Below are 21,508 nucleotides of genomic sequence, written 5' to 3'. Positions count from 1 at the left end.
CTTTTGCAATTAAAAAAATAATAACCACTAGCTACACTAATTAAGGAGAAAAAGGAGCAATCTCAAATACACATAAATAAGCAAAGTGGGAAATATCAAATACGAGAGAAAAAAAGATGAAATAATGGGGAAAAGATTCCATCTTCATAGCAATAAATTACTACAGAACAATAATATAAAAACGCAAATATTTATGAAAAAACTTACAAAGTGCTCCTAAGGGGAAAAAAAATGAAAGACTTGAACAAATGGGAAAGCTTATAGTAAGAACCAACATTATAAAGGTGTCCATCCCCCCTAATTAAATGTAACCATCAACTGGATCACAGAAGCACGAACAGATTTTTTAAATATAATTTATTCTAAAGTATCAGTGGGAATCATCAGCAAAGGTGTATAATCTCAAAATGGTGAAGGTTTTGGGGTGTCCAATAAAGGAAGAGCAGTAACTCAACCACAGAAAAAACCGTAACGCCTCCACGGTAAAAACTACTGGTGAGCAAAATTAAGAGGCAAAATAAAAAATGTTTGTCGTTCGTGTGACAGAACCAGCTGGCTGCGCCACCTCGGGTAAGCGCGGGAACGAGCGAAGACGCAGGAGAGGGCGCGCCTCGGGGAGCCCCGGCTGAGGGGCCCGGCGGGGAGGTCGCGGCGTCGCCTTCCGCGCGGCCCGCGCCTCGCCAGGGCGCTCCGGCCGCCCTCCTCGGCGAGGCTGCGGCCGTGGCGCACGCGGCGCCCGCGCGCTCTGAGGCGCGCCCGGCCCCGCCCCGGCCTCGCCCCGCACCGCCCTCCGGGTCACGCGCGCGCCCGCCCGCCGGCTCCCAGAGCGCGGCGGCGCAGCCGGAGACCTCCGCGGCCGGTCGGAGGCGCCCCGCCGGACAAAGAGAGGGAGGCCGGCCCGCGCCGCCGCCCGCCGCCGCGCCGTCCCCGCCCCCGCACGTCTGGCCGGGCGGCCCCGCCGGCCCCGCGCCGCCGACAGCGCCGGGCCGCCGCCGACGCCGCCCCGAGGGTCGCCGCCCCGAGGGGCTCCGAAGTTTGGGCTCCCGCCGCGCGCGGGCACGAGCCCACCCCTCGTCCCCTGCCCCTCGGCCCCCGCGGCCCCGCGGGGCGGCCTGGCAGGCCCCCTCCTACCTGGAGGGGCACAGCCTCCGCTCGTGGCACAGGGCCAGGCTGGGTCACGGTGGGGAGACCGGGGCCCTGTCACCTACTCGCGGCTGCAGGTGGGGGAAGGGCGGCCACCGGCGCGCTCGCAGCAGTGCGCATGCGCACATGCAAGGGGCTGCACGCCGTCCCAGGGTCCTCCGAGGGGTGGTCCGTCAAACTTCGGGACTACATTTCCCATAAGCCCGCAGGGCCACACCGTAGGGACTCTCAGGAAAGTTTTCACCTTGTTCAGCCGATCGGATGAGTGTTGACCATGATAATCCCTTGGCCTGGACCTCATTTCCACCAAAGGGAGTATGAGTTACAATCACCACCTCCCCCAAAATAGGAATCCTGGCTTTTAAAGGTTACACAGGTAATCTATGATCACAGCATTTGAATTAGAAAATATGTATAAAATAGAGCAAATATCACCCATGATCTCACCTTTCAAAGATAACTATATATAACATATTAAGTTACATTTCTGATACTAAAAATAAATAAAACTGGCCATAAAGGTACCATGTGCTGTTAGTAGGTTTTTTTTTTTTTTTTTAAGTTTTGGATTTACAGTAAAATTTGAGGAGAAAGTTCCAATGTACCACGTGTGCCCACACATGAATGGCCTCCCCCACTATCAACACCCAGTACCAGAGTGGTATATTTGTTACAATTAAATGTACACTGACAAGACACCCAAAGTCCATAGTTTACATTAGGGTTCACGCTGGGTGTTGAACGTTCTATGGGTTTTGACAAACATACAGTGACATGTATCCACCACCATAGTATCACACAGTAGTTTTACTGCACACAAATTCCCCTGTGCTCCATCTATTCCTCCTTCCCTCCCTCTCCCTAAGTCCCCGAAAGTCACTGACCTTTGTACTGTACCGCTAGGATTATTACCGAGTCCAAGCTGCACGGAAGACCAATAAGTCAACGAATAAGTTGTTGGGGCAAGGAATAGCCACTGAACTGGGAAAGCAAGCACACCAAGAAGATGATAAACTCATGTCCCAAAGAACCATCTTGCCTACTTTCTGATTCGGGCATCCTTTATACATCCCATAAAAGGGGAGGGAGTGGAGTCAAACAGTTCCTGGTTCCCGGCAGCCTCTGGAGGGGATATGTTAATTTCTTCTTCGTGCAGTTATTCACAGGTGGGCCTGGTCAAGGTGCTTCCAGTGAGCTGAAGAAAGGTATTTTAGCCTAATGCACATGACCTGGGAAGCAGGGTTCCCAGAGATGGGTGATTATGTATAATGTAAGCTTTGAGGCAATATCCCTTTAGTGATTAACTTGTAATAGAATACAAAATTTCTTCCCTATTAACAGTTGTCTTTTTCAGAATGTCATATAGTTAGAATCATTCAGTTTGTAGCCTTTTCAAGTTGGTTTCTTTCACTTGCTGCTGCTGCTGCTAAGTCACTTCAGTTGTGTCCGACTCTGTGTGACTCCATAGACGACAGCCCACCAGGCTCCCCTGTCCCTGGGATTCTCCAGGCAAGAACACTGGAGTGGGTTGCCATTTCCTCCTCCAATGCATGAAAGGGAAAAGTGAAAGTGAAGTCGCTCAGTCGTGCCCGACTCTGAGCGGCCCCATGGACTGCAGCCTTCCAGGCTCCTCCGTCCATGGGATTTTCCAGGCAGAAGTACTGGAGTGGGGTGCCATTGCCTTCTCCATTCTTTGACTTAGTAATATGCATTTAAAGTTCCTCCATGTCTTTTCATGGCTTGTCAGCTCATTTCTTTTTAGCACTGAATAATATTTCATTGTCTGCATGTACCACCATTTTATCTACCCATTCAGCAACTGAAAGACATCTTGGCTGCTTCCAAGTTTTGACAATTATAAAAGCTTCTATAAACATCCCTGTGCAGTGTTTTGCATGGAAATAAAATGTTTCTCATTTGTGTAAATGTCAAGGAACACAATGATTAGGTTGTATAGTGAGAATATAGCCTTGTAGAAAACTGCCAGACTGTCTTCCAGACTGGCTGTACCATTTTGCATCCCCACCAGCAATGAATGAGAGTTCCTGTTGCTTCACATCCCTGTCAGCTTTTGCTGTTGTCAGTGTTGTGGACTTTGGCCATACTCATAGGTGTGTAGTGGAGCAACCAGTTTTCAATTAAACAATATACGGTCTCAAAATCTACTGTTATTGAACCAGACCTGGGTCTGTATGCACACACTGAAGCCAATGTGTGATGCCAGGTTGTGGTAAACAGAAGTGCAGAGTTTATGGCAAGGCCAAGCAAGGTGTAGGGTCAGATACTGCTTCAAAGAAAGGAATTCCCTGATGTCTTTCAGGGAAAATTTTTTAAAGACAGGATGGGGCTTCCCTGGTGGTCTAGTGGTTGAGAGTGCACCTGCCAATGCAGGGGACGTGGGTTTGACCCCTGGTTCGGGAAGATCCCATATGCTGTGGAACAACTGTAGCCATGCACCACAGCTACTGAGCCAGGGCTCTAGAGCCTCTAGCCTCAACTACTGAAACCCGAGCGCCTGAGAGCCTGTGCGCCACAACTAGTGAAGCCACCACAATGAGAAGCCCACACGCATTTAGAGAGCAGCCCCCGCCCTCAGCAACTAGAGAAAGCCACACGCAGCAATGAAGACCCCCACAGCCAAAAATATATAAACAAATCAATCTTAAAAAAGCAAAGACAGGGTGAAGGAGAAGGTTGTGGGGTAATCAGCTCATGGACATTTTTATGATTGACTGGTGATGAAGTAATCAGGAGTCTCCCTTGATTGACTCACCAACCTTCTGGTTTCAACTGGTCTGGGGTCTACATGTTTGTGGTCAATATTTAGTTAACTTCTTCTATCTGGTGGAGGTTTCAAGAAGTAGCTCAAGGATATGGTTCACAATATTATCTACAGCCCTTGAGGAGTAACTAAAGGTCCCTGAATTTGTCTAATGGTTAAACAATTACTATTTTGACTTGCTTGACTCTGTTTTTATGTTTGTATTTCTTGGATTAAATTTGCTCCTTGAACCTTGGGGAAGGCCTACAAGACAAAAGTTTTCTTCAAGCAAGAGGCAGGCAGAGGGGACTTCCATGATGATCCAATGTTAGGAATCCACCTTGCAAAACAGGGGATATAGGTTCGATCCGTGGTAGGGAACTAAGACCCCACATGCAACCAAGCCTGAGCCCATCTGCTTGCCCCAACGAAAGATCCAGCATCAAGACCAAAGACCCCGTATGCTGCAATTAAAAGACCCGATGCAACTAAAGAAATATTTTTAAAATGTTTTCTCTTTACTCAAAATCAAAGAAAAGCAATATGATAACATATGTAATATCATTTTGACCTATCAGTTTGGACAATTTTTAAAAGAGTAAGGATACCCAGGGTTGGAACAACTTGGCAAAAAAAAGTTTTTAATGTGTATTCATTCATTTATTTTATTATTTATTTTTGGCTGTGATGGTTCTTCGTTGCTACACATGGGCTTTCTCTAGTTGCGGTGAGCCGGGTCCTCACCGAGGTGGCTTCTCTTGTTATAGAGTGCCGGCTCTAGGCTTACGGGCTCAGTAGTTGTGGCTCACAGGCTCCAGAGCAAAGGCTTAATAGTTGCGGCTCACAGGCTTAGTTACTGCGCCACGGCATGCGGGATCCTCCCAGACCAGGGATTGAACTGGTGTCCCTTGCACTAAAGGCAGATTCTTAACCACTGGACCACCAGGGAAGCCCCGAAAAAAAAATTTTTATGCAATTCTGGTAGGACTATAATACATAAAATCTTTCTGAAGGCCTTATTGTATCAAAAGTTAAAAATTTTAAATTATAGATTTTAATCTTGTACTACGATGTATATACATGAATGTTCTCACATCGCAGCCTATATCTGCTACGAAACACTGGAAAAATCTAAAAATCTTTCAGTAGATGTAATTAAAATAATCATAATATGTAAATGGAATTTGGGGAGACATTGAAAATGATAATGCATACTAACTCCATTCGGCTTCTCTGGTAGCTCAGTGGTAAAGAATCCACCTGCCAATGCAGGAAACTTGGGTTCAATCTCTGGGTCGGGAAGATCCGCTGGAGAAGGAAATGGCAGCCTACTCCAGTATTCTTGCCTGGGAAGTCATATTGACAGAGGAGTCTGGCAGTCTACAGTCTATGGGGTTGCAAAGAGTTGGACAGGGCTGAGCAATTGAGCACACACACATATGCTAACTCCATGGGGGAGGTGTCTAATGCATTCAGAAATGAAAACTGCAGATCACACAGATTATGTAGAGTGTGAGCCTATTTTTGTAAAAAATTATACATATTTTAAAAAGACTAAATACTTAAATGTATAAAAAGAATAAATACACACTCTTCCCCCAATGAGTTAAATTCCACACACATGAGTTAAATTCCCGACTGCCTTATGCAACAACGTAGAGTACTGTGTGGGGGGTTGTTTCTGAAGACCTTGCACATTATTCTTTATTAATTTCCTCTTAGGAATAAAGGGAAAGTGTGGAGGATTAAAAAAAAAAACATATTGCAAATTTTAATTTAAATGTTGCCTTTAATTTTTTTGACCTTCCACTAAGGTTTCACACTTTCTCAGTCAACTACCCACCGTGTCCCAGTGGCTGTTGCATCTTCCCAGCATGTTGGAGCATCAACTTCCTTTCCAACAAGCATTGGCACCTCGCAGTAACTACATGCTTGGACGGCGCTGTTATCGGATGCAAAAAGACTTTGTTACGATAGTGACTGTTGAGAGTGGAGCAAATATTCCAAAGCACATAAATAAAGTGTGGTTTGTTCCTGCGTGCATGCGCGCTGAGTCGCTTCAGTCGTGTCCTACTCTTTGGTGACCCTGTGGACCAGAGCCCACCAGGCTCCTCTGCTCCTCTGTCTATGGGTTTGTTCCTAGATACTGGCAAAAAAAATTTATTTTTGTTCATTTGATCAAATGACATTCCCATGGGGCACGGATCCTAGATCATCCAATTTTATCAAACAACTTGTGTACTCTGTTACATTAAGATTCATTGGTCTTTCTTGCACTTTGAATGGATCCTTTATCTCAAATCCATGATTTTGTCATATCATACCCTGGTCACTTGAAAAATACTGGCTTACTGAGTCCTAAAGATCTTTAAAATGTTGATACATTTTACTGCATAGTATCAAATGACCATAATAATATCACCACTGGTCTCAACAGAAAAGCTTTCATAAGTTTTGGGAAGCAGAATCAGGTTTTTGCCAACATTCAAATTTTCACTTGAAAGATAATTTTACCATTGAGGAACAACTTGTAGTCACTTGTTTTTCTTGAAATGACAGCTCACTTCATTCATTTTTGAGAAAATGTCTGCCAAACACCCAGCCTTCGATTGACTGTAAGCCATTCAAGTAAAAATATTTCATGAGAAAAGCAGCTAGTTCAACTCATGACTCAAACAAGAGCACAAGTGGTTTTCCTGGAGACAACATTGCATCTCTGTGTGCAGCACAAGTATTATACTCTGTATGTACTTCCTGTTTCATCAGACAGAGTATTAAAAAGGCGAGCGCTGAAAGGTTGAGACAGGCACAATTAATCATTCTTACTGCTCCACTGAAGTCATTCTTTAGTGAAACTGGCGCTTCTTTCCTGTAATTGTGTGAGAGTGCAGACAGCAGGGACCACCAGGAACTTCCCTCGTGGTCTGGTGGTTAGGACTCTGTGCTTCCACCGCACGGGGCATGGGTTCCACCCCTGGTCTGGGAACTGTGACCCTGCATGCCTCAGCATGGCCCGAAAACACTAAAAGAAGGCAGTGACTGCCAGTGCAGTTTGGTGCCACTGTCTGGAACCCCCAGGAGACTCCCCAGCATGTAATTTTTCAAAAGTGACCTTGACCTCCTGGACCCTCAGCAAGGGTCTTGGAGACCTCAGGGGTCTGTGGGTCATACTTAATGCACAGTCACTGTGCACTATTATCACACCTAAAAATTTCACAGTATTTCCTAAATATTATTCAAATATCCAGTTGGTGTTCACATTTCCAACTTGTTTCCATGAGCATCATACATTTCTTCAAATTTTTCAAACTCAAGATCCAGTCGGGGACTTCCCTGGTCCAGTGGCTAAGACTCCTAACTCCCAATGCAGTGGGCCCAAGTTTGATCCCCAATCAGGGAACTAGATCCCACGTGATGCAACTGAGAGTGTGCATGCCAAAACTAAAGATCCTGTACACTCTAAGACCTGGCACAGCCAAATAAATAAATATTTTTAAAAAAATCCAAATGAATCCATGGCCCAGAATTATTGTCTTTTAATACATAGGTCCTTCCTCCAAACCTTTTTTTCCCCTTTGTTACTTATATGCTAAAAACACTGGATTGTCTAATCTGAAGAACTTCCACATGGTCTGGACTGTCTTAATCACCTTATATTTTAATTGTCAATTTTCTCTTCCTTCATCTGAACTCTGAACCTGAGGTCAAGGTTTAAGAAGAAATTTTAGCCAAATATTACCAGTGATTCCTTACTCCTTTCCAGGTCTTGAAACAATTCTTTTTCTGAATAAGTTTAATTTTTCCTCCAAGTGTCTTTGTTTTCTACTCCTTTATTCAGCATTCCTGCCATCGTTTATCAAGCACCTGCTGGCGGCAGGCACTGTGCATGGACACTGCTCTGAGTGACCCAGAGCCCTCTCCTTGTGAGCTTCCATTCTACTTGGGGAGACAGGCAATAAACAAGTAAAACAGAGCGTGTCAGATGGCATTTACTGCTAAGAAGGTCATATCAGGGACTTCCCTGGTGGTCCAGTGCTTAGGATCTGCAATTCCACTGCAGGGGCAAGGGTTTGATCCCTGGTCAGGGAGCTAAGATTCTACACACCACTTGGCATGCCCCCCACAAAAGTTGTATCAGGAGCTTGTGGAGGGGTGCGCTTTTGAGCAGAATGGCTAGTGAAGGCTTTACTCAGCAGGTTAGGTTTGAGCCAAGACTCTCTTAGACTCCATAATTCCTATAATCATAACTCTAAGACTCCATAATCAGACCCCTACCGGTGGATATTCCTTCCTTGTATTATTTCCAGTGTCTGACAACACCACTCCATCTGGTCCCCAATTTCTCCCAGCCAGTTGACCAGCCTCCCTCTTTTTTATAGCTGAGATGATGGAAAAGGAATGATATCTAATCACAAGCTTTTCCCTCCTTGTTTAGGGCTCTGAGAAGTGATCTTCAATTTACTTTTTTCAAGGCAAAACTGAAAAGTAGGGGCCCTGCAAAAATTCTTCTAATTTGTAGCAAAGTGAATATATTATGCTATCTTTTCCTTTATTTTTTAAAAAATTATTTGGTTGCATCAGGTTTTCGTTGCAGCACGTGGGATCTTTGTTCCGTTATGGGGGATCTTTTGTTGGAGGTACCGACCCTCTAGCTGTGGCGTCCGGCCTCAGTAGTTGTAGCAACAGGCTTAGTTGCTCTGCAGCAAGGAGTTTCTCAGGCGGCTCAGTGGTAAAAGAATCCACCTGCCAATGCAGGAGACGCAGGACACGCTGGTTCAATCCCTGAGTGGGGAAGATCCCCTGGAGGAGGAAATGGCAACCCACTCCACTCTTCTTGCCCGGAGAATCCCCATGGACAGAGGAGCCTGGCGGGCTGCAGTTCACAGGGTTGTAGAGTCAGACACGACAGCACACACGTGCATGCACGTGGGGTCTTAGTTCCCTGACTAGGGATCGCGAGGTGGGTTCTTAACCACTGGACCACCAGGGGAGTTTCTTTCCTTTATTTTTAACATAAATGAACTCTGGGGAATGGAACTAACCTGAGCCTCAAAAAAATTTTTATCTTATTTGAGTGCTTGACAAGGCCATCTTAATCCTCAATGAACGAAGGGGTCTTACAAGGTCAGTGGCTGAGATCCAGGGATCCTCTGTGCATACGAGGACTGTCTGTCTCATTTGTCACGGCCTTTCCAGCACTGTGCTTGCTGTAGATGAGGAAGGAATGAATGACCGGAGCAGGAAGTAAGGACACTTGAAACCCAGCTACGGCCGGTATCGTGCACGTCTGTCCACCTGAGTGCACCAAGAGCTACCTGTGCATCGTGCATCCTGCTGGAGTGGGCAGCTTCCAGCATCACCTGACTTTTCAGGGCTGCCCACCTCAATGGGCCAGCAGTGCCTCCGCAACATACCAGGGTAGGTAGCTGCTCCTCTGGCCCTTCTCTCGGGCTGGCCAGTTCTTGGGATTGCAAAGAACTCCAGCTATTTCCTCGCTCTATCTCCACTTTGTGAAGAGACACCTAAAGACTACACTAAAAATAGAAGAAAAAAAGATTTCCCTGGTGGCCCAGTGGTAAAGAATCTGCCTTGCAATGCAGAGGACCAGGGTTGGATCCCTGCTCAGAGAACTCAGAATCTAATATCCCACACGCCGCAGAGCAACTAAGCCTGCGCCTCACATCTAGGATGTGTGTACTACATCTAGGAGGTCCCAGATGATGGAACGACGATCCCAAGTGCTGCAACCAAGACAGGAATCAGCCAAAGTAAGTAAATAATCAAACAAATTTTAAAAAAGAATATCCTATTTATCCCACCTTAGGGGAAAAAAATCATAGTCATTCTGAATCAGGTTTAATTTTGGGTACATTGGTTTTTATAGAGAATTTAGAGATAACTGCATATAAGTCAGAAAGACATAGGCTTGAATATTATTGGACACTATTATTCTTTTAAAAAGCAAATATTCTGAACTTGTTTTATTTCTTCTATTTGCCTTAGTCTTTTTTTTATAATATATTTATTTTTAATTGGAGGATAATTGCTTTACAGTGTTGTGTTGGTTTCTGCCATACATCAGCACCGTTCAGCCACAGGTATACACGTCCCCTCCTTCTTGTATCTCCTTCCCACCTCCCACCCCATTCCACCCCTCTAGGTTGTCACTGAGCACCAGGCTAAGCTCCCTGCACTGCACAGCAACTTCCCATTAGCTCTCTGTTTCACACATGGTAATGTATATATTTCAGTGTTACTTCATCCCACCCTCTCCTTCCCCCATTGGACAAAGTATTATTACAAAATAAGCAACTGAATCAAAGCTTCCTCTATTTTAAGAGCAGATCCATAAATATTAACAGAACAGATCAGGACTCCAGTGGTCCAAATACCTGTTCACAAATGGAAAAAGCCTGGAGAAGCCAACAAGTTTTAATTCTGACAAAGATAAGCTGTTTATGGCTTCAAAATGATAACATGACTGTTTTAGGGGCTCCCCCAGGCCATGTTCAGGTTCAATTTTTCCTTAGAAGGACTCAGAACTCAGCAAGCTGTTATACTCATGGCTACATTTTACTGCAGTGAAAGGATACAGATTAAAATCAGAAACGGAAACGGCACAAAGGCCAAGGTCCAGAAGACACGAGGCACAAGATTCCAGCTGTCCTCTCTCAGCGGTGTCATGCACACAGCACTTGATCCTCCTAGCAATGGTGTGTGACATCATACGCGGGGTACAGCTAACCCTAAGCTCAGCTGAACCTTGGTATCCAGGGTCTTTACTGGAGGTTGGTTGATCATATGGGCATATCTGACTGCCTACATGGCTGACCTTAGTCTCCAGCCCCTTCCCATGTCACGTTGATACCCTGGGATCAAAAAAAGGAATACATGTTTATTGTTTTATGCCATGGAGTTTTAGGTGTTTCTTATACTATAGCAACAGCTAACTGATTCAGTGGGGGTAGTAAACAGAGCAACAAAAGTACTTTTTGAAATTAAAGTGTACTGACACAAATCAGATAACTGTTAAGACATACTTTCTCAACACACTGCTGTCATGCAAACATTTCTGGTTCTAAATGTGACAATGAAGTGTCAGCAATGCTTCTTCTTTAGTTTAAAAAGTGTTTCTTAGGGGATATAAGTATACCTATGGCTGATTCATGTTGAGGTTTGACAGAAAACAGCAAAATTCTGTAAAGCAATTATCCTTCAATAAAAAATAAATTAATTAAAAAAATGGTTCTTGCATCATTTTCCTTGTTGGCTAGATCTTTAACATTTTTTAATTAAAATATTGTTTTAAGTGTAAGAACACTTGGGACTCCCCTGGTGGTCCAGTGGCTAAGACTTGGAGCTCCCAATGCAGGGGACGTGGTTGAGGAACTAGATCCCACATGCCACAGCTAAGAGTTCACATGCTGCCGCTAGAAAAGAAACTTTGTGCCGCAACAAAGGTGGGTGCCGCAACTAAGCCCCAGTGCAGCCAAATAAATTAATTTTTTTTTTTAATGTAGGACACTCAAGATGAGATGTATCTCCTTAGCAGATTTTTTAAGTATACTGTGCAGTAGTGTTTTGCATGAGCACAGTGTGGTACAGTAGATTTCTAGAATTCATTCATTTTGCATAACAGAAATTTTAAACCTGTAATTAGTAACCTACGGGATTAACACATTTAAAAGATGCCACTTCGGGCTTCCCTGGTGGCCCAGTAGTAGGAATCCCCCTTGCCATGCAGGGACACCGGTTAGATCCCTGGCCCAGGAAGATCCCACGTGCTGGGGAGCAACTAAGCCCACGCACCGCAACCACTGCGCCTTCGCACCCTAGCACCCTCGCTCCGCAACAGAAGCCCCTGCAGCGAGAAGCCCGAACACCGCACCCGGATAGTAGCTCCCACTCTCCGCAACTAGAGAAAACCCTGGAGCAGCAACGAAGACCCAGCCCGGCCAAAAATAAGTAAATAAATAACACCATTTTCTTCTAATACTTTCATGATGTCACTTATTTACATTTAAATATTTTATCTCTTTGGTATTTAGATTGGATATGGATTCAACTTTATTTTTCTCCCTGATACCATGTGTTAATAAGTTCATCTTTGCTACACTGACTTTAGGTGCCACCTTTGTCAAACATAAAATATTTGTAATTGGTTATACTTCTGAACTTTCTATTTCTGTTCCACTGGTCTTTCTGTCTATTCATGCAACAATATCACACTTGTTATCATTGTGTTTTATGGTATGTTTAATTACTAGGGTCCAATCCCCCCCTCATGAATCCCCTTTTCTATTTGTGTTTTTATTGACAATTTTTTCAGAAAAGTTTTATATTTACCAAATATTGAGCACATAGCAGAGCTCCATATCTCCCCCCCAACAAGAGTGCACAGTTTTCCTCTATTATTAACATCTTACATTAATTAGTATGGTTCATTTGCTGTAATTAATGAACCAATGCATGTGAGTGCTAAGTTGCTTCAGTCATGTTTGACTCTTTGCGACCCTAATGGGCTACAGCCCTCCAGGCTCCTCTGTCCATGGGATTCTCCAAGAATACGGAGTGGGTTGCCATGCCCTCCTCCAGGGGATCTTCCTGATTCAGGGTTCAAACCCAAATGTCTTATGTCTCCTGCAATGGCAGGCAGGTTTTTTACCAAGGACCACCTGGGAAGCCCAATGAATCAATAATAGTATATTATTAACTAAAAGCCATAGTTTTTCAGACTTCCTTAATTTTACTGACTACTTTTTCTGTTACCAGATTCCATCCAGGAGGCTACATTTAGCCTTCACGTCTCCTTAGGCTTTGCTAAAGACTGAATGTTTGTGTCTCCACAAAATTTATAGGTTGAAAACTAACCCCCAATGCAATGGTACTTAAAGGTAGGGTCTTTGCGGGGATGATTACGTCAGGAGGGTGAATCCATCATAAGTGTGCTTAGTCTAGAAAGCTCCCTCGCCCCTTTCACTATGCAAGGACTCATCAAGAAGACAGCTGTCTGATCCAGGAAGTGGTTCTTATCAGACACTAAATCTGCCCATGCCTTGACCATGACACCCCAGCTTCCAAAACTGTGAGAATTAAATATTATGTAAGCCAATAAATGCTGCTGTTAATGGGTTACTGAGCAATGGACTTTAGCAACGAAATCGAATGAACTAAGATGGCCTCCCTTGGTTGTGGCTTTTTCAGACTTTCCTTGTTTTTGATTACTTTGACAGCTTTGAGTACTGTCAGGCATTCTGATATTCCCCTATTGGTGAGTGTCTGATGTTTCTGTCATGGTTAGCCTGGGGTTATGGGTTTTGGGGAGGAAGGCATTAGAGGTAAAAAGAACCATTTTTATCCTATCCTATCAAGGGCAGTATATTAGCTTCCTCAGGCTGTTATAAAATAAAAAAAGTATCACAAAGTGAGTGACTGAAAACAACACAGACTTGTCCTTTCAGAGTTCTTGATTCTGAAATCAAATTGTTGGCAAGACCATGTAGCATCTGAAACCGACAGTAAGGAATCCTTCGTTGCTTCTTCCCAGCTTCCGAGATGCCAGATGCAGCCCCTTCTCTGCTGCCTCCATGGTCACGTGACATTCTCCTCTCGTCTCAGTGTCTCTTCTCCCCTTCTTATAAGGACACCAGTCACACCGCACTAAAGGCCAACCCTACTCAGTAGGACACCATCTTAAGTGATTATATCTGCGACAACCCACTTTTCAAATATAGTCCGCTCTGAGGTCCTGGGAAGGACGTGAATTTTGAGAGGATTCTATTCAACACAGGACAGGCACCGTCAACAGGATTTGACTGCTGGTGTTGATTTTGATCATCGGACTGGAGTAGCACTTGCCAGGCCTCTCCACTATAACGTGACCCTTCTCCTTTCCCCCTTTCCATACTGTCACTGCGGAAGGAAGTCCCTAGGAGCAGCCCACAATTAGGAAGTGCGAAGTTAAGCTTCCGCCCTTTAGGGGGAAAGTTCCACATAATTTATTTACAATTCTTCTGCACAGGAGACTTATCTGTTTTCCCTACTTATTAATTTAGTCAATCAATCCAGTTACACGTAAAGCCAATTCAGAAGTATTAACTTGTCTCCCTGTGGGAAACAACTTGACCGACTTGTGGACAGTGCTTATGGGCAATTCCTTTTGCCTTTAGTCTAACTGAAAACTCCATTCATGTAAATCAGCACCTGTTTCCTCCACCCTCTGCAGAGAGGTCGCTTTATACATTTAGAAAGATAGATTCTCTTGTCACAGTCTTCATTCTTGCCTGGGATCTGCCAACCTCCTAAATGATCTTTTAGAAATCTGCCTCCACTACAGTTCACTCTTGGTGTTGTAAAGTTTTATAGGCTATGAAAAACGTGTAATGTCAGGTATCCACCATATAAGTTATCAGAGTACAGAGGCTAAAGAAATATATTAAGCGACCCCACAAGAATGCAATCATCCAAAAACCAAACGTGGAAAATTCTACAGAACAAACGCCCTAGTTTCTTTAACAAGTAAATGGCACGGGAAAATTGGGGGAGAGGGAAACTGTTGTAGATTAAGAGAGGCTTATGAGACACAATAACCAGTTGCTCTGTGAGGGCTTTCCCTAGATCTTGATTTGAACTAACCAACTGTAAAAGAGACTTTTTTTGATTTTTCTTTTTAAAATTTTTGGCAGTGTGACATGTGGGATCTTAGTTCCCTAACCAGGGGTTGAACCTGCATCCTCTGCACTGGAAACGTTGAGTCTTAACCACTGGATCACCAGGGAAGTTACAAAGAGACAACTTTTCAGATAAGCCAGTTAAGCAACACATTGAAAGTGGACACATGGATTCATTTCAAATGTGGTTGGGGAGAAAGACCCAAGTAGGAGTTTGTATTCCTGGTTTGACTGGGAAGGAAAACAAAGACAAGAATAGCTTTATCTCAGTAATGTTACAGCACGTTTTTTTTCACTTTCTGTAGAAGGAAAACCAAGCTTGGAATACCTTCAAGAGCAGCAGCCACGTCACTCCCCAAGATCCTGGGATATGCCCAGTAGGAGAGTGGAGACAAAGGGATGCAACTGTTTTTTCCTTCACTTACCTGGTAAATTGCTGTTCATCCTTAGCACTCCTCTTCCAGGATGTCTTCCTGGCTTGCCTTACTGCAATAGCCCACCCCATCCCCCAAGAGCCTCCCTGCGCTTTCCGTCTCAGATCCCCATCAAGGCTTACTCCGTGACACTGGAGCTGGGTCTTGTGGGATGAGAAAGCTCAAGGGTATTTGCCAAGCCCCTGAGCCTGGTTGGAGCCCTGGGTACTCGGACCACAAGAAGTCATTGCATAATCTTAAATTAGGTAGTGGCTGCTGTTCCGTCTCCCTTTGGTTCAGTAAACCTCACCTCTCCTTCAAGAAGTACTAAGCAGGGTCTGGCAGGGCCACCTTAAGGCTGCACCACCTTAAGCAGCCCCGCCCCCAGCACAACCAATAGCCCAGGGTGGTAACTGGCAACTGCACAGCTATGGCCATCCTGCTCCGGCCTGCAAGCTGGGGACTGTTCTCCTGGAGGGGCTACTGCTCCAGGGGGACGCAGGTGGGTAGGAGGGGAGGAGCCCCTTAGAGGGTGGGGGGCCTGGCTCCATGCTGCCCCAGCATCAGGAGATCTCCTGGGGAGGATCGCTGGGCTCACCCCATGTCAGATGTGGGTGTTTAGTGAGGGCGGCTGAAGCCCCTGTGTCTACCATGAGGGGGGCTGGGGGGTTTCAACTCCAGAGTGCCCCTTTGGGGCTCCGGAACACACACACATTTTGAAAGAATGCATGGGAGGCAGGAAGCTGGTTCTAGGCCAGGTCCTGTCATGGATTCGATGGCCTCTTTTCCCTGTCAGTAAAACGGGAAGAAATACCCAAGAAGGGCTCCAAGAGCCCTAGGAGGCCCCTGCCAACGTGGGGCAGGGCTGTGGGTGCCTCTGTTCACAGGCAGTGGAAGCCCCACCCCTCCCCTCCCACCAGACAGGTGGCCCCAGATATCTTTGAGTGACCCTGCCAACGTGCGTTTCTCCCCTGCAGGGCAGACTCAGCGCGGGCTTTGTGGAGGCTCTGAAGGCAGTTGTGGGGAGCCCCCACGTGTCTACCGCGGCTGTGGTCCGAGAGCAGCACGGGCACGATGAGTCCATGCACAGGTGGGTACCCCCTCCACATCAGAACCCCTGGGGAGTGAGGGTCCTGGGATGTCTTCGGCACCCTTTTGGGCGCTCTGGCATTCTCCACCTCTCCTCTGTGCCCCCAGAAGGGTGTTCTCTACCCACTGCGCAGCCTCAGGCCCTGCAATACCTACAAACATGAGCAGGACCTGAAGGTACCACACACCCCTACACTGCTGAGGGTCTGGTTGCAGGTGCCAACCTCCGGACGCTGTGGTGTGGCCCCAGAATGTGGAGCAGGTCAGCCGGCTGGCAGCCCTGTGCTATGGCCAAGGCGTGCCCATCATCCCCTTCGGCACAGGCACCGGGCTGGAGGGTGGAGTCTGCGCGGTCCAGGTATGAGCTGCGGATAGCCTCCTCCTCGGGCCAGGCTCTCCCGTCACACTTGTCACATGGGCGGCGGCCTCCTCCACCACGCTCACGCTCGGCGCCCCTTACCAGCCATCCTGGAGCTCTGGTCCGCCTGCTGGGAGGTTGGCCACGAGCTGAGGTCCTCCTGGAGGAAGACCTAGGGCAGCCATTCTTTGCATGCCTCCCGCCAGGGTGGCGTCTGTATCAACCTGACCCGTATGGACCGAATCTTGGAGCTGAATCCCGAAGACTTCTCTGTCGTGGTAGAACCCGGCGTCACCCGCAAAGCTCTCAACACTCACCTGCGGGACCGCGGCCTCTGGTTTCCTGTGGGTAGGCTGGGGCATTTCCCCGGGCCTGGCGGGCTCTCTGGGGGCGGGGTGTTTCTGAGGCTCGGTGGGACCCCTCTGCGGGCACCAAGCTGCCCTCTGCCCTCCAGACCCAGGTGCAGACGCCTCTCTCTGTGGCATGGCGGCCACTGGAGCCTCGGGCACCAACTCTGTGCGCTACGGCACCATGCGCGACAACGTGCTGAACCTGGAGGTGGTGCTGCCCAGCGGGCAGCGGCTGCACACCGCAGGCCCCGGCCGGCGCTTCCGGTGAGCGCCCTCTCTCGGCCGCGGCCCCCGGGAGACCTGAGACTGTCCTGCGGGCCCAAGCTGGTAGTCCAGTGGTGGGGGTTGTGCCGGGGAACTGCAGGGCTTCCCCGGCGGCTCAAGCTCAGAGAATCCGCCTGCGAGGCAGGAGCCCCGGGAGCCTTAGGTTCCATCCCTGGGCGGGGAAGATCCCCAGAGGAGGGCACGGCAGCCCCTTCCAGGGTTCTGGCCTGGAGGATCCCAGGGACAGAGGAGCCTTGTCCACGGAGTCGCAGAAAGCTGGACAGGACTGAAGCGATTTAGCAGGAGCCTAGGGGAGCGGCTGCCTGGGGGGTAGTCTACACCGAGGGCGGTCAGCCCAGACCTCGGGCTCTGCTCCCTGCTGGCCTCTAGCCAGAGATCTGGCGGCATGTGGCCTGGACGCTCACCTGCCTTGTGTCGCCGGGCCCAGGAAGAGCGCAGCCGGCTACAACCTCACCGGGCTCTTTGTGGGCTCCGAGGGAACGCTGGGCCTCATCACAGCCGCCACTCTGCGCCTGCACCCTGTTCCTGAGGCCACTGTGGCCGCCACCTGTGCCTTCCCCACTGTCCAGGCGGCGGTGGACAGCACCGTACACATCCTTCAGGCTGCAGTACCTGTGGCCCGCATTGGTAAGCAGTCCAGGTGGGCTCCCCGGGGGAGGCCCCTTTTAAAGGCCAAGCTTCACTTCACCTGGCCTCTCCTTGGCCCCAGAGTTCCTAGATGAGGTCATGATGGATGCCTGCAACAGGCACAGCAAGCTGAACTGCTGCGTGGCACCCACGCTCTTCCTCGAGTTCCATGGCTCCGAGCAGGCGCTGGCAGAGCAGGTGCAGCGCACAGGTGTGCTGGGGTGCTGTGGGCAGGGGGCACAGGCTGCCCCCAGAGTAGAGCTTGGTGTAACTCCCCCCCGCCTCCTACAGAGGAGATCATCCGTCATAACGGAGGCTCCCACTTCTCCTGGGCCAAGGAGGCAGAGGAGCGCAGCCGCCTCTGGGCAGCCCGGCACAACGCCTGGTATGCAAGCCTGGCCCTGCGGCCGGGCTGCAAGGTGAGCGGGCTGGGATGCAGGTAGGAGCCTTTCCTCGGCCTGGTACCCTATCGTCCAGGGTGGCCAGCCAAGGCCCTGGCGGGCAAGACTGCCACATCCTTGGGAGGGAGGCCCTTCCTTGAGCCAGGCCCTGGGTGCAGGGACTGAGCAGTGGCAGCATGGTGCCCTTAGGAGTTTTCAACACAGAAGGCAGCCTTCCTGGAGGAAGAGGTGGTGAAGGGGGAGATGGTAGCCTATGGGAAGGGGAGACAGGGCCCCAGGTAGCCAGTAATGGGGGACCTGGTCGGGGGTGGGGAGCAGGCTGAGAGCCCTGGAAGCCTATGTGGGCCAGTTCTCTTGTTCCCCAGGGGAAACTGAGGCTTAGAGACGGAGCGGACACATGCATGTGAGAGGCCGAGCTCCCTGAGCCCATCTGTAGCCTTGACCCCTTACCTCCCGGGCATGCTGGGTGAGGGGGTTATTGCTCACGGAGCTGCCCCAACCCAGGGCTATTCTACCGACGTGTGTGTGCCCATCTCCCGGCTGCCGGAGATCCTGGTGCAGACCAAAGAGGACCTGGAGGCCTGGAGACTCACAGGTTCCGCCAGCCCCCTGCGGGCGCGTGGGCCAGGGTGGGACGGGGCCAGGGCCACAGCTCTGTCCTCTGGGCCCCCAGGAACCATTGTCGGGCATGTGGGCGACGGGAATTTCCACTGCATCCTGCTGGTAGACCCTGAGGACCCCGAGGAGCTCCTCAGGGTCCAGGCCTTTGCAGAGCAGCTGGGCAGGTAAGGGCGAAGCGGGAGACAGGACAGGAAGGTGGTGGCAGGGGCTAGGGGGGCTCCCACTGAGGGTCCCTTCCGGTTGCCTCCCAGGCGTGCACTAGCACTCCACGGCACGTGCACCGGGGAACATGGCATCGGGCTGGGCAAGCGGCAGCTGCTGCCCGAGGAAGTGGGCGCGGTGGGCATGGAGACCATGCGGCAGATCAAGGCCACGCTGGACCCCCAAGGCCTCATGAACCCAGGCAAGGTGCTGTGAGGGGCTCTGGGCACCTAGCCCACAAGCCCCCCCAGAGTGGCACCTCCCGTTCTGGAGCCTGTGTCTTTTTAAATGAACCTGAAGCCAGGTGGAGGAGAGAGAAGCTTGGACAGGCCTCCGGCTTCTCCCCAGCTCTCTTGCTGTCCTCAGGAGCCTTTGCTTCAATAAAATTGCTGGGGGTCATTCCCAGTGAAGCGGCTTCCTCTCTGCTCTGACACATCTGGGCCTGGGGCAGGGGAGAGGCACCATGGGTCACCCCAAAGACTAGGTCCACTCCCCTTCTCGGCCTCCACAGCCCAGGACAGAACAAAAGCTGGGGATGCAGCACCTATAGCCCAGCCCCATCTGCCTGGTGAGGGGAACGCCCTTTGCTGGTGGGGAGGGGAAGTTCTGCTCCACGTTCTCAATCCTGCGCCCTCCCCTACCCCCAAATAAACCTGAGCCCCACTTGCAACTGTCTGGAGATGAGCAAGCTGCACCTGTGAATGGCCTCCTGTGCCTGCCCACCCCACCTCCTCCAGATTCTCTGTCCTTCGGCCCGTGATGCCCTCATCCCTCACCCAGCCCCTGCTCTTTGATCTGTTGCAGCCTGAGGAGGGGATGGTGCTCAGGGTGCAGGAGGAAGGTCACTTCAGGGGACCCAGGTCCCTGTCCCAGTTGCTCTGCCCGTGAGAACCCCAGGACCTGAGGACTAAACCATGGCCATCCTCACTTACCATAGACTCCCCCCACTGAGCCCCCAAACTGGGCTCTAGAACATTCTGATCATGTCCTTCAAGTGGCTGCTACCAATCACTGGAAATGGAAGTGATTTTCCCGGTCCCACAACTGTCCATGGTGTGGTATGTTTCTCTACCAGCTTTCTTGACTCTCACGTCAGGCTCTGTCAGGCTCTGTCACCCCGAGGCCTGCCCCAGGCTTGGTCACAATTTCTAGCCAGAGCTCCTCATCCTGGCAGTCGTTCCCCCTAAGCCCACGCGAGGGCGCCTGACACCACAAAGCTCAGACACCAGTATCGCCTGGGGTGTCTGCTCCCCTTGCAGGGACTTACAGCTCTCAGCTCTGGGCCCCCCGTTTCCCAGGGTCCAGCAGATGCCTGGAGCCCAGGAAACAGATCTCCAAGCCCCCACCCACCTGCAGGTCCCAGGAGCCTCTGGTGGAGGCCCACCTCCCTCCCTGGTGGCCTTGGCCCTCAGGAAAGAGGCTGAGCAAGGGGTGCAGGGAGCCAGCGTCACCCCCCAACTCATTTCATTCCCATCCTCCTAAGACCCCGCTGAGCTCCTTTCCTGACTCCACCCCATCACCCATCAACTGTTCAAGCCCCCAGCAGAGGCAGCCCCTCTGAGACAAGCTTTGTTCAGACTCCTCTGCTAACACCAGGCTGAGCCCTGAGTTCGCTCTACTGTGACATTTCTGTCCCTTGGATGTAACAGGGGTAGTGTGGGGCAAGTTTCATGTCCCCACCCCCACCCCCACCCAATAAAGGAAACAGGAACACTAACCATCAGCCACATGAACTCACTGGTGCCTCCCCTCCACGCAGGCTGCCTGCCACCAGCAGTCCTCCAGGGTGGCATTCTGCAGGGCCAAGGCTCCTCCCTGGTGTGCCACCCCACCCCCCAGCGCCTGGCAACTAGTAGGTGCTCAGCGAATGGCCATTTCCCCACAATTCTTTATAAGGAGAAGCTCCAAACATGCAGGAGAGTTGAAAGAACAAATACACCGTTCACTGAAGATTGAACAGTGAATATTCTTACCTGGCTTGCTTCGTGTGTGTATTGTTGGGAAATCATTTGGAATTGAGTTACAAATTTTTTCACATCATTCACCTATACAATTCAGCATGTTTCCTAGGAATAAGGACCTAAAAACCTTGACATAATTAAATGGCTACTGTGCGTGCTAACTTGCTTCAGTCACGTCTGACTCTTTGCGACTCCATGGACTATAACCTGCCAGGCTTCTCTATGGGATTCTCCAGGCAATACTGGAGTGGGTTGCCATGCCCTCCTCCAGGGGACTTTCCTGACTCAGGGATTGAACCTGAGTCTCTTATTATGTCTCCTACATCAGTAGGCGGGTTCTTTACCTCTAGCCCCGCCTGGGACTACTAGATGACTAGTTTTAGTGAGGCGCCCTTTGCGCAGGAAGCCACCCTCTCCAAGTGTGCAGTCCACTTGGCAATCCTCCAATAGCAACCCACTCCAGTATTCCTGCCTGGAAAATCTCATGGACAGAGAAGCCTGGTAGGGTACAGTTCATGGGGTCGCAAAGAGTCAGACATAGCGATTAAACAGCCACGTGTCCTGAGCTAGCAGAGGGAGTGGGTGGAACCCACCTCCCAGTTCCTGCCAATCCCCCCCGCCCTCAGAA

At 49.4% G+C, this 21,508-nt stretch overlaps 2 protein-coding genes across 7 annotated transcripts in view; one reads left to right on the top strand and one right to left on the bottom strand.

Moving 5' to 3' along the window:
- Positions 1 to 1,293, bottom strand: part of ZFP1 (ZFP1 zinc finger protein) — a 30,872-nt gene extending 29,579 nt beyond the window's left edge. For 4 of the 6 annotated variants that reach the window (XM_070770329.1, XM_070770331.1, XM_070770328.1 and 1 more), the window contains exon 1: positions 1,132 to 1,268. The gene's annotated coding sequence lies outside the window, so the exon portion shown is untranslated. Of the gene's footprint in view, positions 1 to 1,131 lie in introns of all 6 variants that reach the window. The other 2 variants (XM_070770335.1, XM_070770333.1) reach the window with 2 other exon arrangements.
- Positions 1,294 to 15,383: 14,090 nt separating this feature from the next.
- LDHD (lactate dehydrogenase D) lies at positions 15,384 to 19,334 on the top strand. The gene is made up of 11 exons (XM_019980089.2): positions 15,384 to 15,489; positions 15,965 to 16,077; positions 16,293 to 16,434; positions 16,641 to 16,782; positions 16,889 to 17,048; positions 17,497 to 17,696; positions 17,779 to 17,907; positions 17,988 to 18,115; positions 18,602 to 18,692; positions 18,771 to 18,882; positions 18,970 to 19,334. The coding sequence occupies exons 1-11, from the start codon at positions 15,418 to 15,420 to the stop codon at positions 19,133 to 19,135; spliced, it is 1,455 nt and encodes a 484-aa protein (XP_019835648.2). The 5' UTR covers positions 15,384 to 15,417; the 3' UTR covers positions 19,136 to 19,334.
- Positions 19,335 to 21,508: the final 2,174 nt, after the last annotated feature.

Source organism: Bos indicus, chromosome 18, assembly GCF_029378745.1.
Source record: "Bos indicus isolate NIAB-ARS_2022 breed Sahiwal x Tharparkar chromosome 18, NIAB-ARS_B.indTharparkar_mat_pri_1.0, whole genome shotgun sequence".
Classification (NCBI taxonomy): domain Eukaryota; kingdom Metazoa; phylum Chordata; class Mammalia; order Artiodactyla; family Bovidae; genus Bos; species Bos indicus.
This window is presented reverse-complemented; position numbering and strand designations above follow the sequence as displayed.